General features: G+C 37.6%; 1 protein-coding gene across 5 annotated transcripts in view; it reads left to right on the top strand.

Moving 5' to 3' along the window:
* Positions 1 to 14240, top strand: part of LOC127831960 (condensin-2 complex subunit D3-like) — a 136374-nt gene that overhangs the window by 77511 nt on the left and 44623 nt on the right. For 4 of the 5 annotated variants that reach the window (XM_052357067.1, XM_052357058.1, XM_052357086.1 and 1 more), the window contains 6 exons: positions 2149 to 2360; positions 2691 to 2817; positions 3297 to 3468; positions 10525 to 10594; positions 12663 to 12699; positions 13384 to 14034. In XM_052357067.1, coding sequence (XP_052213027.1) covers positions 2149 to 2360; positions 2691 to 2817; positions 3297 to 3468; positions 10525 to 10594; positions 12663 to 12699; positions 13384 to 13599 — 834 coding nt within the window. In that variant the 3' untranslated portion in view covers positions 13600 to 14034. Of the gene's footprint in view, positions 1 to 2148; positions 2361 to 2690; positions 2818 to 3296; positions 3469 to 10524; positions 10595 to 12662; positions 12700 to 13383; positions 14035 to 14240 lie in introns of those variants that run through there. The other variant, XR_008026586.1, reaches the window with a different exon arrangement.

Here is a 14240-nt window from a genome sequence, read left to right as displayed (position 1 = left end):
GTTCTGGTCGGATGAATTGTCACAGAGTTATGGCTCTTTGAAATTTTCTATAAAAAAATTCTTGTCCCCCCAACTACTGTGCCCACAAGACGTTTCCTTTTATCTGAATATATAGTGCAATATTGTGACAAAGAAAACCTTTGGGGAGCATCACCCATCTCCGACTGTTTCTTGTTTGCAGTAGTTGGGATTAAATTTTTATGCCCCTGGATCGATAGATCGGGGTTATATTGTTTTTGTCCTGTCTGTCTGTCTGTCATTTTGTCCTAAAACTTTAACCTTGGTTAAAGTTTGATAACTTTTGCAATATTGAACATTCCAACTTGATATTTACCATGCATGTGTATCTCATGTAGCTACTCATTTTGAGTGGTGAAAGGTCAAGGTCATCCTTCAAGGTCAAAGGTCAAATATCATTGTATTTTTCTTTCCTAAAACTCATAACTTTGTTTATATTGAACACAGCAACTTCATATTTGGCATGAATGTGTATCTCGTGCAGCTGCACATTTTTAGTGGTGAAAGGTCAAGGTCAACCTTCAAGGTCAAAGGTCAAATATCATTGTATTTTTCTTTCCTATAGCTTTAACCTTTGTTAAAGTTATATCGTAACTTTTTTAATATTGAACACAGCAACTTCATGTTTGGCATGCATGTGTATCTCATGGAGCAGCACATTTTGAGTGGTGAAAGGTCAAGGTCTTCCTTCAAGGTCAAAATTAAAAAAAAAAAATATTCTCCATTCAATCTCTTGCTTACTTCTCGTGCAGCTGCACATTTTTATTGGTGAAAGTTCAAGGTCATCCTTCAAGGTCAAAGGTCAATTTTTTTTATTCTAAGCGGCGCAGTAGGGGGCATTGTGTTTCTGACAAACACATCTCTTGTTTAGTATATAATGTTGATGTGGCGATTGCTTTAACATTTGGTTAAGGGTTTCTTTAAACCGGTAAAAAGTTCCATATCATTTATATAGACTAAATATCCAAGTAATTTTAACAATCTTTTATCAAGTGTTACCTGATGTGATAACATCTGCATGATAAAAGCTGCGTATTTGCGTAAATCAAAAATAGGTGAATACGCAATTTTTTCAAAATCTGTCTGTATTGGTACACAAAACATATTGCCGATACCCGAATTGAGCCGCCTTCTATGCGTAATGAAAAATAAATGCAACATTTGCACATAGAGACACCCATAACCATACCTTTTCTGAAAGGTCATTCTAAGCTGAATCGATTTAAGCAATGAAAAAGATATATCATGTTCAAACCAAGAAAGAACATGACGCATATCAATATCGACTGTTGCACCTTAATTTTTCCGGCCATTTTCTAGTGGAATGTATCCTTTTTCAGTGCAAACTTGTACTTTAGTCCCTCACTTTATCATATGTCAGGGATTTAGTAGTGAACACCTATTCTTCCCATTTCAATATCTCCAAGAGATGAAGCCAGAAAACCAGTTTAAAGTGTAAAACACATCTTCGAGTAAAATATGATATTTTTTAGAGAGTACAGCCCTACATGCCTCAATTATTTAGTATAATGTAACTATAACACATGCGAGTTTAACACAATGGCGTCTTGAGGCAGATGAAAAGTTCTGTAAAAAAATAAATATATAGATTCCTTTGTTTTTGTAAATAAATCTAAATCTGATGGCGAAGTTAATGACATTATGTACTCCATGATTTGTTTCTTGGACATCTGTGGTAGTATTTTAGATTAACTTGTTGATGGGGTTTGTTGTGTTTCCAAAACGAAAGAATTGGCCCATACTGGAACAAAAACAAGTAGAAAAACATTTGATGAGTGGTTTGAGAAATTCCCTTGGCTTCAGATTGTTGAATCTTGTAGCAGTTATAGACTTGTTTGTAAACTTTGCAAAGAGATGGAAAAACCTATACTTCAATTAAATACATAACTATGTGTAGGTAAGTTTTTGAGAAGCTAAATTAATGTTATATTGAAATTACCCAATTCAATTGTTTTGGTACAAATACCCAATTATTTTTTAATTAGCGGCTATCATACTTTTGGATACCCAATCACTTTTTCCATTACCCTATTCATTCGTATTTTGGAGGGTATTACCCATTGCCCCAAAAAGCTCACATGTAGCTCTGTGCATGATAATGCTCCTTAGGGAACCCCTCGCTCAGGCGGTGCTAGAAGCCCCCAGATACATGCCAATTCCCCAGGGCCCAACCATGCCACCCAATCCCCCCTTGCTCGGTCTCCCATGGGAACAGCGTCGCCCTCAAGGTCGCCTGCACTGAAAGCTACGCCAGCCCCAGGGGCTAGGAAGGTGGGCAGCCCAGTACTGCGGATTGCACCACTAAGAGCTACTCCCATGAAGTGAGATTTATTATTCTCTATGTACATTTTATTTTTTTACACCAGTATATAAATGTTTGTAGTTTGATGTTAAAGAATAGTTTACTATACGTTGGCTTAGCATGATTTTGTGTTTGCTAATCAATAACCATTTTTGTACCAAAATTGTTTAAATAACATTTTTAAAATAATTTATTAATCCAAGCTGTGTCTTTATTGATGGCATGGTTTTATTTCTTGTCTGATTTTCAAGTAGACAAACTTAATGTGAAATATTTACAAAATAATGTTAAAAACATTTTCCGTGCATGTATATGGTAGTCATATTTCTGGCCTATTTTTGTCTCCCAGGGATGCCCCACTGTCGACCTTGGCCCTGTTAAACTCGGCCAGACGAGCCATGCAGGCCCCCCAGACCCCTGTGGTCCTTAATCAGAACGTGGAGGGAGATAGCAGAAGTGCAGTCAGACCAGCTCGGGTATGAAGTTATATTTATCCCTCTTTCTAAAGTTCTAGGGATTTTCAAAATTAATTAATACAAAAGGCATTAAAAAACACATGTATTTTAGTTAAAGGTCAAGTTCACAGTAGACGGTTGAAGTTTATGGAGATTATTTATATCAATACATTTACATGTATAGTGATAGTAGATGTTTGTTTCCACCCTATAACTTTATTGTAAATGATGGCATTGTAAAATATCTATGCACAAATGATAATCAAATCAAGTCAACTGAAAGCATGCATGAACCATGTCACTTCTTTAAAGGTAAAAGTCGCAATTAAAAGGTGCAAATAAATAAACCTACAAGAATTTCTAATGTGTATATTAATAACATGATGTAGTGAATATTTTGTAATTGTTACCCATAAAAATTATAACTTAAATTTCTTTTTGCAAATTGCTTAATAAATTAAGATTGCTTTTGTTGCAAACAGTATTTTTCTTGCCTTCAGTCTCAAGGAAGTACGCCACAGATGTCAGGCAAAGCTGCAGCAAGTCGAGCCATCAGCACCCCGTCGGTTGCTATGGGCAATATCACCTTCCATGGCGATGCAAACATGACTTTCATGCCTCCTTCCCCTATAGTTGAGAATGTAGACGTTCAACATTTGTATGATGAATCCAGTAAGTGTAACTCTTTTACTGGTTCATATTAATAGATTGATGAGGGTTTTCAGAAATTTCCTAATTATGCCTTAGGATCGAATGACCGGGGGTATATTGCTTTTGGCCTGTCTGTCTGTCATTGTACATGTCTGTCATTCTGTTCCAAAACTTTTACCTTGGTCATAAGTTTTGCAATATTGAAGAGAGCAACTTGATATAATTTGTCATGCATGTGTATCTCATGGAGCTGCACATTTTGAGTGGTGAAAGGTAAAGGTCATCCTTCAAGATCAAATCTATGGCTTCAAAGTGGCACAGAAGGTGGCATTGTGTTTCTGACAAACACATCTCTTATTTACAGAATGCATCAGTTTAATCACTGTTATGATTGTCAAAAACTTGTGTTTTTAACTGGTTAACCAGGTTTTCCGAAGGAAAAAAATGGTTATTAGATTGGCGAATGTGGCGGGTGGTCTGGCTTGCAGGCGGAACAAGCTTGTCCGGGCCATAACTTTGTCGTAAAATGTGATATTTTTAAATAATTTGGCACATTTGTTCACCATCATTTGACGGTGTGTCGTGCGAAAGAATTAAGTTTATATCTCAAAGGTCAAGGTCACACTTTGAGTTCAAAGGTCAAAAATGGCCATAAATGAGCTTGTCTGGGCCATGACTATGTCATTCATCGTGAGATTTTAAAATCATTTCGCACATTTGTTTACCATCATTGGACAGCGTGTAGCATGAAAGAATTACGTCAATATCTCCATGGTCAAGGTCGCCATGACTTAAAATATATTTATTTTAAAACAAAGGGGGTTAATTATAAACAATCAGTTCAGTTTGAGTTGTCTCCCTTTATCAGACTTTTTTTTTCAAATTGAAAACCTGGTTTTGTGACAATTTTGTCCCTTGTTTTATTGTTGTTTTAAATGGGAATTTGATTTCAATGTAATTATAATGATTTAAAAAAAAACAACATAAATCAGTGTTTTTTTTCACCATTTTGGGAATGGGGCCAGGTCCCTTTGCATTGGGAAATTTCGCGTCATTCTGATTAAATTTGGGAAATAAGTATTGCTTATTTTTTGCATACAAATACTGTAAAAAGAGAATAAAAAGTGGTAATATTATTATATTTACTTAGGTTTAACTTATAGAGCTGGATTTGAGATGAATAAAATGTTGAGACTTGAAACAAACATATTTATTTTTTTAATTTTTAATTGGGAATTTTCAGGTCCCATTTGGGAAAAATATATACTTTTTATAAGCCCGTTTTTAAAAACGAGACGTATTATAGTTAAACCCTTTGCGGGTGGCGGGCGGGTGGCGTCCACAGCCATGTCCGCTCTTTTATTCAAATAGTTTTCATCCGATCTTCACCAAACTTGGTCAGAAGTTGTGTCTAGACAATATCTAGGTCAAGTTCGAATATGGGTCATTCCGGGTCAAAAACTAGGCACGGGTCACTTAGTGCATTTCAAGGATTAAGCATGATGTCCGCTCTCTAATTGAAGTAGTTTTCACCCGATCTTCACCAAATTTGGTCAGAAGTTGTGTCTAGATGATATGTAGGTCAAGTTCAAATATGGGTCATGCCGGGTCAAAACCTAGGTCACGAGGTCACTTATTTCATTTCAAGCATTTAGCATGGTGTCAGCTCTCTAATTGAAGTAGTTTTCATCTGATCTTCACCTAATTGGGTTAGAAGTTGTGTCTAGATGATATGTAGGTCAAGTTCGAATATGGGTCATGCCGGGTCAAAAACGAGGTCACATAGTGCATTTCAAGCATTTAGCACGTTGTCCGCTCTCTAATTGAAGTAGTTTTCATCTGATCTTCACCAAATTTAGTCAGATGTTACATCTAAATGATATCTAGGTCAGGTTCAAATATGGGTCATGCCGGGTCAATAACTAGGTCTCGAGGTGACTTTGTGCATTTCAAGCATTGAGCATGGTGTCCAAAACCTTCGAACGGGCGTATTTTGTGACAGTTTGGCACTATTGTTTTCATTGGGAATGGGTCCCCTTACAGGACCCAAATTTGAACAAAAACAACAACACTGTAAATGTATACAAGTCTGGTGTGGATATAAGTACATGTGTATATCAAGCACTTTCATGCACACTTGCTTAAATAGAGTTGTTTATTTTGTTGTGACATAATTTTATATTTAAGTTGCAAGAGAGAGAATATACTGTACATTTCTTATTTTGATTTTTAATTAGTAAACAAACAATTATATGATGTATTATTATATATTCATTCTTTATTTAAATTTATTTGTTGCTGAAAATTGGAAGACATGTGCAATATTAAATGGGACTCTAATAGGCTCGGCGTGTTCGGAAAAACCCGAGGTATTCTCATAGCCAGCTCGTCGCCTTACGTCCGCCATCCGCGTTGTGCTAAAACCTTAACATTGGCTCTAAAATCAAAGTGCTTCCACCTTCAACTTGGATACTTCATATGTAGATGCACCTTGATGAGTTCTACATGCCACACCCATTTTGTGGTCACTAGGTCAAAGTTCAAGGACACTGTGACCTCTAAAAAAAATATAATCTGACAAGCTTTTAACTGCACCTGTAGCCGAGCATGGCACCCATTATGCGATGCTCTTGTTTTTATACCCCCACAAACAAAGTTTAGGGGGGTATATAGGAGTGGGCTTGTCTGTCGGTCAGTCCGTATTAAGTGTCCGCTCTCTAATTATACCCCCATTACTGGTAATGGGGCTATATAGGAGTCACTTTGTCAGTCTGTCTTCCCAAAAATTTCATCCGATCTTCACCAAACTTGGTCAGAATATGTATCTAGATGATGTCTAGGTCAAGTTTTAATATGGGTCATGCCATGTCAAAAACTAGGTCACAGGGTCACTTTGTGCGTTTTAAACAGAACTTTTGTCCGGACCATTACTATGTCATGTATCTTTAGAATTTAAAATGACTTGGTACATTTGTTCACCATCATGAACATCGGTGTGTCGCGTGAAAGAAGTACATCAATATCTTAAAGGTCAAGGTCATACTTTGAGTTCAAAGGTAAAATGCTTGTCCGGGCCATAACTTTGTCGTTTATTGTGAGATTTTAAAATCATTTGGCACATTTGTTCACCATCATTGGACGGTGTGTCGTGTGAAAGAATTACGTCAATATCTCAAAGGTCACACTTTGCGTTCAAAGGTAAAAAAAGGCCATAAATTAGCTTGTCCGAGCCATAACTATGACGTTCATTGTGAGATTTTAAAACCATTTGGCACATTTGTTCACGATCATTGGACGGTGTGTCGCGCAAAAGAATTACGTCGATATCTCCAAGGTAAAGGTCACCCTTGGAGTTGAAAGGTCAAAAATGGCCATAAATGAGCTTGTCTGGGCAATAACTATGTCGTTCATTGTGAGATTTTAAAATCATTTGGCACATTTGTTCACCATCATTGGACGGTGTGTGTGAAAGAATTACGTCGATATCTCCAAGTTCAAGGTCACACTGAGTTCAAAGGTCAAAAAAGGCCATAAATGAGCTTGTCCGTGCCATAACTATATCATTCATTGTGAGATTTTTAAATCATTTGGACCATTTGTTCACCATCATTGGACGGTGTGTCGCGCGAAAGAATTACGTCAATATCTCCAAGGTCACACTGAGTTCAAAGGTCAAAAAATTGCCATAAATGAGCTTGTCCGGGCCATAACTATGTCGTTCATTGTGAGATTTTATAATCAATCGTTCACCATCATTTGACGGTGTGTCACACCAAAGAATTATGTTGATATCTCCAAGGTCACACTTTGAGTTAAAAGGTAAAAATGGCCATAAAAAATCTTGTCCGGGCCATAACTATGTCATTCATTGTGAGATTTTAAGATGACTCTGTACATTTATTATGCTCCCCCCAAAAAAATTGGGGAGCATATAGTCGCCGCTTTGTCTGTCTGTGTGTGTGTCCGTCCGTCTGTGCACAATTTTTGTCTGGGCAATTTCTCAGAAATTAATTACCGGAATTCAATTTAACTTTATGGGAAGCTTCACTACCAAGAGGAGATGTGCATATTATCAGCCGGTTGTGGTCGGATGATTTTTCACAGAGTTATGGCCCTTTGAAATTTTCCATTAACTGTACATATAGTGCAATTCTTGTCTGGGCTATTTCTCAGCAACTAATGACCGGAATTCAATGAAACTTTATGGGAAGCTTCACTACCAAGAGGACATGTGCATATTATCAGCGGGTTCTAGTCAGATAATTTTTTCACAGAGTTATGACCCTTTGAAATTTTCCATTAACTGACTGTACATATAGTGCAATTCTTGTCCAGGCTATTTCTCAGCAACTAATGACCGGAATTCAATGAAATTTTATGGGAAGCTTCACTATCAAAAGGAGATGTGCATATTATCAGCCGGTTATGATCCGATGATTTTTCACAGACTTATGGCCCTTTGAAATTTTCCATTAACTGTACATATAGTGCAATTCTTGTCCGGGCAATTTCTCAACAACTAATGACTGGAATTCAATGAAACTTTATGGGAAGCTTCACTACCAAGAGGAGATGTGCATGTTATCAGCCGGTTCTCGTTGAATGATTTTTCACAGAGTTTTGGCCGTTCGAAATTTTCCATTGTACATATAGTGCAATTCTTGTCCGAGCTATTTCTCAGCAACTTATTACAGGAATTCACTGAAACTTTATGGGAAGCTTCACTACCTACAGGAGATGTGCATATTATCAGCCGATTATGGTCGGATGATTTTTAATAGACAGACAGACAGACATATGAATAGAGTTATGGCCCTTTGAAATTTTCTATAAACTGTACATATAGTGCAATTCTTGTCCGGGCTATTTCTCCCCAACTACTGACTGGACTTCAATGAAGCTTTATGGGAAGCTTAACTACCTTGAGGAGATGCGCATGTTATTTGTGGGTTCTGGTTAGATGATTTATTTTCCCCTTCCGGTTTCACCGGAGGGGACTTATGGTTTGCGCTCAGTCAGTCACACTTTTCTGGATCCTGCGATAACTTAACTTTAAAGTTCTTAATATTTTTATGCCCCCCTTCGAAGAAGAGGGGGTATATTGCTTTGCTCATGTGGGTCTGTCCACCAGGTGGTTTCCGGATGATAACTCAAGAACGCTTGGGCCTTGGATCATGAAACTTCATAGGTACTTTGATCATGACTCGCAGATGACCCCTATTGATTTTGAGGTCACTAGGTCAAAGGTCAAGGTCACGGTGACCCGAAATAGTAAAATGGTTTCCAGATGATAACTCAAAAACGCTTAGGCCTAGGATCATGAAACTTGATAGGTAGATTGATCATGACTTGCAGATGACCCCTACTGATTTTCAGGTCACTAGGTCAAAGGTCAAGGTCACAGTGACCCAAAATAGTAAAATGATTTCCGGATGATAACTCAAGAACGCTTAGGCCTAGGATCATGAAACTTCATAGGTACATTGATCATGACTCGCAGATGACCCCTATTGATTTTCAGGTCACTTGGTCAAAGGTCAAGGTCACGATGAACCGAAATAGTAATATGGTTTCTGGATGATAACTCAAGAACGCTTATGGCTAGGATCATGAAACTTCATAGGTACATTGATCATGACTGGCAGGTGACCCCTATAGATTTTCAGGTCACTAGGTCAAAGGTCAAGGTCTTAGTGACAAAAAACATATTCACACAATGGCTGTCACTACAACGGAGAGCCCATATGGGGGGCATGCATGTTTTGCAAACAGCCCTTGTTTCATGAAACTTGAAACATGGATAGATGGCAATATGGACATTAAGCACATCATTTCATTTCGTTCCTACGTCAAAAAATTCTGGTTGCTATGGCAACAACAATAATTCTGACAATTATGGAATTTGTGACAATGGTGGAGCCGGTAGGGGACTATATTGCCTGGCAATAGTCTTGTTTAGAGAGTTATGGCTCTTTGAAATTTTTAAGTTGCTAAACCATCCATTGTATCATTTTTTCCAAAGTTATGCCCCACAAGACGTTTCCTTTTATCTGAATATATAGTGCAATATTGTGACAAAAAAAACTTTGGAAGCATCCCCCGTCTCCGATGGTTTTGTTGTTTTGTTCACAGTCATTGGATGGCATGTGCGAAAGAATTCAAGAGTTCGAAGGTCAAAATGGACATAAATGATAATGGCATAATAATTCTTAAAAATCGCCATAAATCAGCTTCTCTTGTTTTGTTAAGACAGAATGCAAAATAGTCTGTGTCAATGCAGCATGTGGGGGTATGCGTCACGTCTCTAGTTCAAGTTGTTATCATCCGTTCTTCACCAAACTTGGTCAGATGTTGTATCTAGATGATGTCTGGGTCAAGTTTGAATATGGGTCATGCCGGGTTAAAACTAGGTCATGGGGTCACTTAGTGCGTTTTAAACATTGAGCATGGTGTCCGCTGTTTTTTGTGAAGACAAGAAGTAAAATATTCTGTGTCAATGGGGATATTCGTCACGTCTGTGACAAAGCTCTAGTTTTCTTTGGACTCCTACTTTTTCCAAGTGAGGAATCCTAGGACTCCTGTTTTAAAATCCTAGTGAGAAGAACCATAACCCGACACTTCACTTAGAGATAGTGAGACCCCTGAAGAACCATAACCCGACACTTCACTAAGAGATAGTGAGACCCCTGAAGAACCATAACCCGACACTTCACTAAGAGATAGAGAGACCCCTGAAGAACCATATCCTGACACTTCACTAAGACATAGTGAGACCCCTGAAGAACCATAACCCGACACTTCACTAAGAGATATTGGCCTTGGTTGTTTATGTATGATGTTACTTTTCAAGGCTATATCTCAGGCTACCAGCTTTCAACATGTAACTTATTATTTTCATGATTATACTGTATATCAATGGATTTGCACCCATCCATAAACAAAATTTATTGTGTGGGGAATATCAATTCAACTGATTTATTTGTTAAAATCAAATTGTGTTAGAAAGGAAGATTTGTTAGATACAACCATTATATTGCTATTATTTGGCTAATAAATTTTTCCGATCATTATTTTCAGGTGCAATATGCGACAAGGAAAACGATTCCCATGAAGAAAATGTTTTGCTGCTGAAGTCGCCAATGGCAGCGTAAGTTAGTTTTGTCAGTAGAATATAGGCATTGCAACAGGTATTTATGTATGTATACCTATTTATACTGTACAGTTATCTTAAACAGAAGTAGCAAAAATATTTTTAGCTTACCTAGGACAATGTGCTCATGGTGAGCTTTTGTGATCGCCTTTTGTCCATCATGCAGCATCCACATGTGCCCTGTAAGCACTCTAGAGGCCACATTTATTGTTCCGTCTTCATGAATTCTGGTCAGAATATTTCTGCCAATAATATCTTAGATGAGTTCAAAATTGGTTCTGGTTGGTTGAAAAAACATGGCCGCCCAGGGACAGGTCATTTTTCCTTATATGACTGTTGTTAACACTCTAGAGGCCACATTTATTTCCAATTTTCAAGAAATTTGGTCAGAAGATTTGTGCAAATGATATCTTTGACTACTTGGAGGCGTTCAAAAATGGTTCCGGTTTGTTGAAAAACATGGACTCCAAGGGGCAGGGCATTTTTCTTTATATGGTTATAGTAAAACCTTGTTAACACTCTAGAGGCCACATTAATTTCCGATCTTCATGAAACTTGTTCAGGAGATTTGTCCCAATGATATCTACGAAGAGTTCTAAAATGGTGCTGGTTGGTTGAAAAACATGGCAGCCAGGAGGTATTTTTCCTAGTATGGCTATAGTAAAACCTATCTAAATTATATCTTGGGCTTGTTCCAAAATGGTAGGGCTTGGTTGATAATGAACAAAATCGCATAATAAATGCCAGAATTATTGGCCTTAGATTGTCAAAATTTTCATTAGGTGAGCGAACTAGAACCATCTTGGCCCTCTTGTTTCTTATATGGCTATAATAAAGCCTTGTTAACATTTTAGTGGCCACATATATTGTCAGATCTTCATGAAACTTGGTCAGAAGATTTGTCTCAATAATATCGTGGATGTGTTCGAAAATGGTTCCGGCTGTTGAAAACCCCGGCTGCCAGGGGGCGGGATATTTATCCTTATATGGCTGTAGTAAAACCTTGTTAACACTCTAAAAATTAGATTTATTGTTCACTCTTCATGAAAGTTGATCAGAACATTTGTTCTACTGACATATTGGGCTGCAAATATTAGGTAGTTCCTTTGTATCTTAGTTGAGTTACTTTGGTCCTTGTCAGGCCCTCTTGGTTTACTATATCATGTTTTTTAAGATTTGTCTTCAATATTTAAAGAGCATTATAATAGGAACAAACAACAACAAAATCTTGATAAACACACATGGCTCAAATTGATGCTGGAGAGCCCATTTTTGACAAGGCTAAAGTAAAGGTGCTATTGGTTGATAGACAATTATCATTAGAATCAACTTTGCAGGTACCACAGAATTGTACCAATCATTTTGTGAGACAAACAGTAAAATCTATGTATACCTCAAATTGGCATTGTTTGAATGATATGGTCCAAGTAAGGTCAAGGTGAGAGGGAGGGTGGAATATATGTGTGGACTGGTGGTGGAATATATGTGTGGACTGGTGGGTGGAATATATGTGTGGACTGGTGGTGGAATATATGTGTGGACTGGTGGGTGGAATATATGTGTGGACTGGTGGTGGAATATATGTGTGGACTGGTGGTGGAATATATGTGTGGACTGGTGGGTGGAATATATGTGTGGACTTGTGGGTGGAATATATAAGTGGACTTGTTTGTGGAATATATGTGTTGACTTGTGGGTGGAATATATGTGTCGACTGATGAGTGGTGATAGTCCTAAGGCGAGAGTGAGGGTGGAATCTATGTGTGGACAGGTGGGTGGAATATATGTGTGAATTTGTGATGGTCACAAGGTGAGATGGTGAGTGGAATATATCTGTAAGGTTTGTTGATATGGGTGGATAAGAAACAGTCATTAGCAACAACTGTGTAAGTATCACTTATGTTGCAATGAAACTGTGTAGGTGCTAGATGAAATAGAAAACCTGCATGAGTCAGAGATTCTCAGACTGGTCAATCACTATATCACTCCCACAATTTGTGATATTTTAAAACATTGGTAGCGGTCCATTTAAATTGTTTCTTAATCAAAGTTTTTCTGTTTTCAGAAACCCTAGGCCTCGAGTATGGAATGTTTTGTCACCGGTGAGTTTTCAGTAAACTGCATTCATCGCTATCTCCTTTAGGGGAACTGCAGTGCACAAGAAATTAACTCTTGCTTATACATTTTTATTTTTGTATTGCTCTGTGTTTATTTGTATGCCTCCGGATCGAAAGATCAGGGGCATATTGTTTTTGGCCTGTCTGTCTGTCATTCATTCATTCATTTATTCATTCATTGTGTGTGTCCCAAAACTTTAACCTTGGTTAAAGTTTTGCAATTACTTTTGCATTATTGAAGATAGCAACTTGATATTTGGCATGCATGTGTATCTCATGGAGCTGCACATTTTGAGTGGTCAAAGGTCAAGGTCATCCTTCAAGGTCAAAGGTCAAATATGTGGCTTCAAAGCGGCGCAATAGGGGGCATTGTGTTTCTGACAAACACATCTCTTGTTTTTATATGCTTTTTGTCCTGTTAATGTATTGAATTTATGTAAGATTAAGGGTAAGTGCAATCCATTTAAATCTTTAAGAAAAAGCACAATATAACTTTCTTTACCAACATCTGTGGTATTGTCTTATGGCAAATGGAATGATTTACCAACAGACAGAATCAAGCTTATAACAGATGTGTAAGATATTGCTTTTTAAGAAATTTAAACTGATTGCATTGTACTGATTCAGTTTCAAGTAAGTTCAGTGTTCCATATTGTTTATGACTTCCAGGCCCCACAGAAGTCAGGCAAGCGAGTGAGCAAGGAGGGTGAGAGTGTACAACCAACCTCTGTGTTGAGTTCTCAACCTGAAGAGAATGAAGAATCTGACTCAGTTGTGGAAGAAGAACAATTGCAGCCGAAAGCTAAACCTTTGTCCAAAATAAGAAACAAAAGTCCAGCCAAGCCATCAAGTAGACCCACAAGAAAAAAGGCTCCTAAAAAGTGATTTTGTTTTGAAACAGACGTTACTGCACTGGGATTGGACTCCAAACAGCTTTTGTGATGCGTTATACAAGTTTCTGTTATGTACATATTATATGTAACCTAGAAACAATTTGTTTATTAATCAGTCCATTGCCTTTATACCACTGGAGGAGACTAGGCAAAATCCTGTGCTTACCTGAGGAGTGACTACAGTTTCTTGATGAAACAAGGACTGTTAACAACCTTTTATTGGGTCCCAGAAGTTAAAGGTGTAGTCACTGGGATTAACAATGAAAGTTAAAATGCTTGACTTAAGACTTATCACATAAAATTTTGTCTGGTGAACATTCATCAAGATGGTATAAATTATTGCTTGTTGTTAAATATTGCTTTTTTCCACAATATTTTTAGCTCGACTATTATATATGAAATATATATAGTGGAGCTATCCTACTCACCCCGGCGTTCCGTGCAAATGTTAAAGTTTTCGTACTAGAGGGGATGCTTCATAATCCGACCATGTTCCTAATTCCAAACACAATACATGTATAAATTTCTTATCCAATCGTGTGCCGTAAAAGATATCAGGAATCTAACGTAATTAGTTTGACATCACTTCCTTTCTCTTTCTTTTCGGTGCAATTTTGAGGTAAAGGTGCAGCC

The sequence above is a fragment of the Dreissena polymorpha genome, chromosome 1, assembly GCF_020536995.1.
Source record: "Dreissena polymorpha isolate Duluth1 chromosome 1, UMN_Dpol_1.0, whole genome shotgun sequence".
NCBI classification, from domain to species: Eukaryota; Metazoa; Mollusca; class Bivalvia; order Myida; family Dreissenidae; genus Dreissena; species Dreissena polymorpha.
The sequence above is the reverse complement of the archived record's forward strand: the minus strand, read 5'-3'. Positions and strand labels throughout refer to the sequence as shown.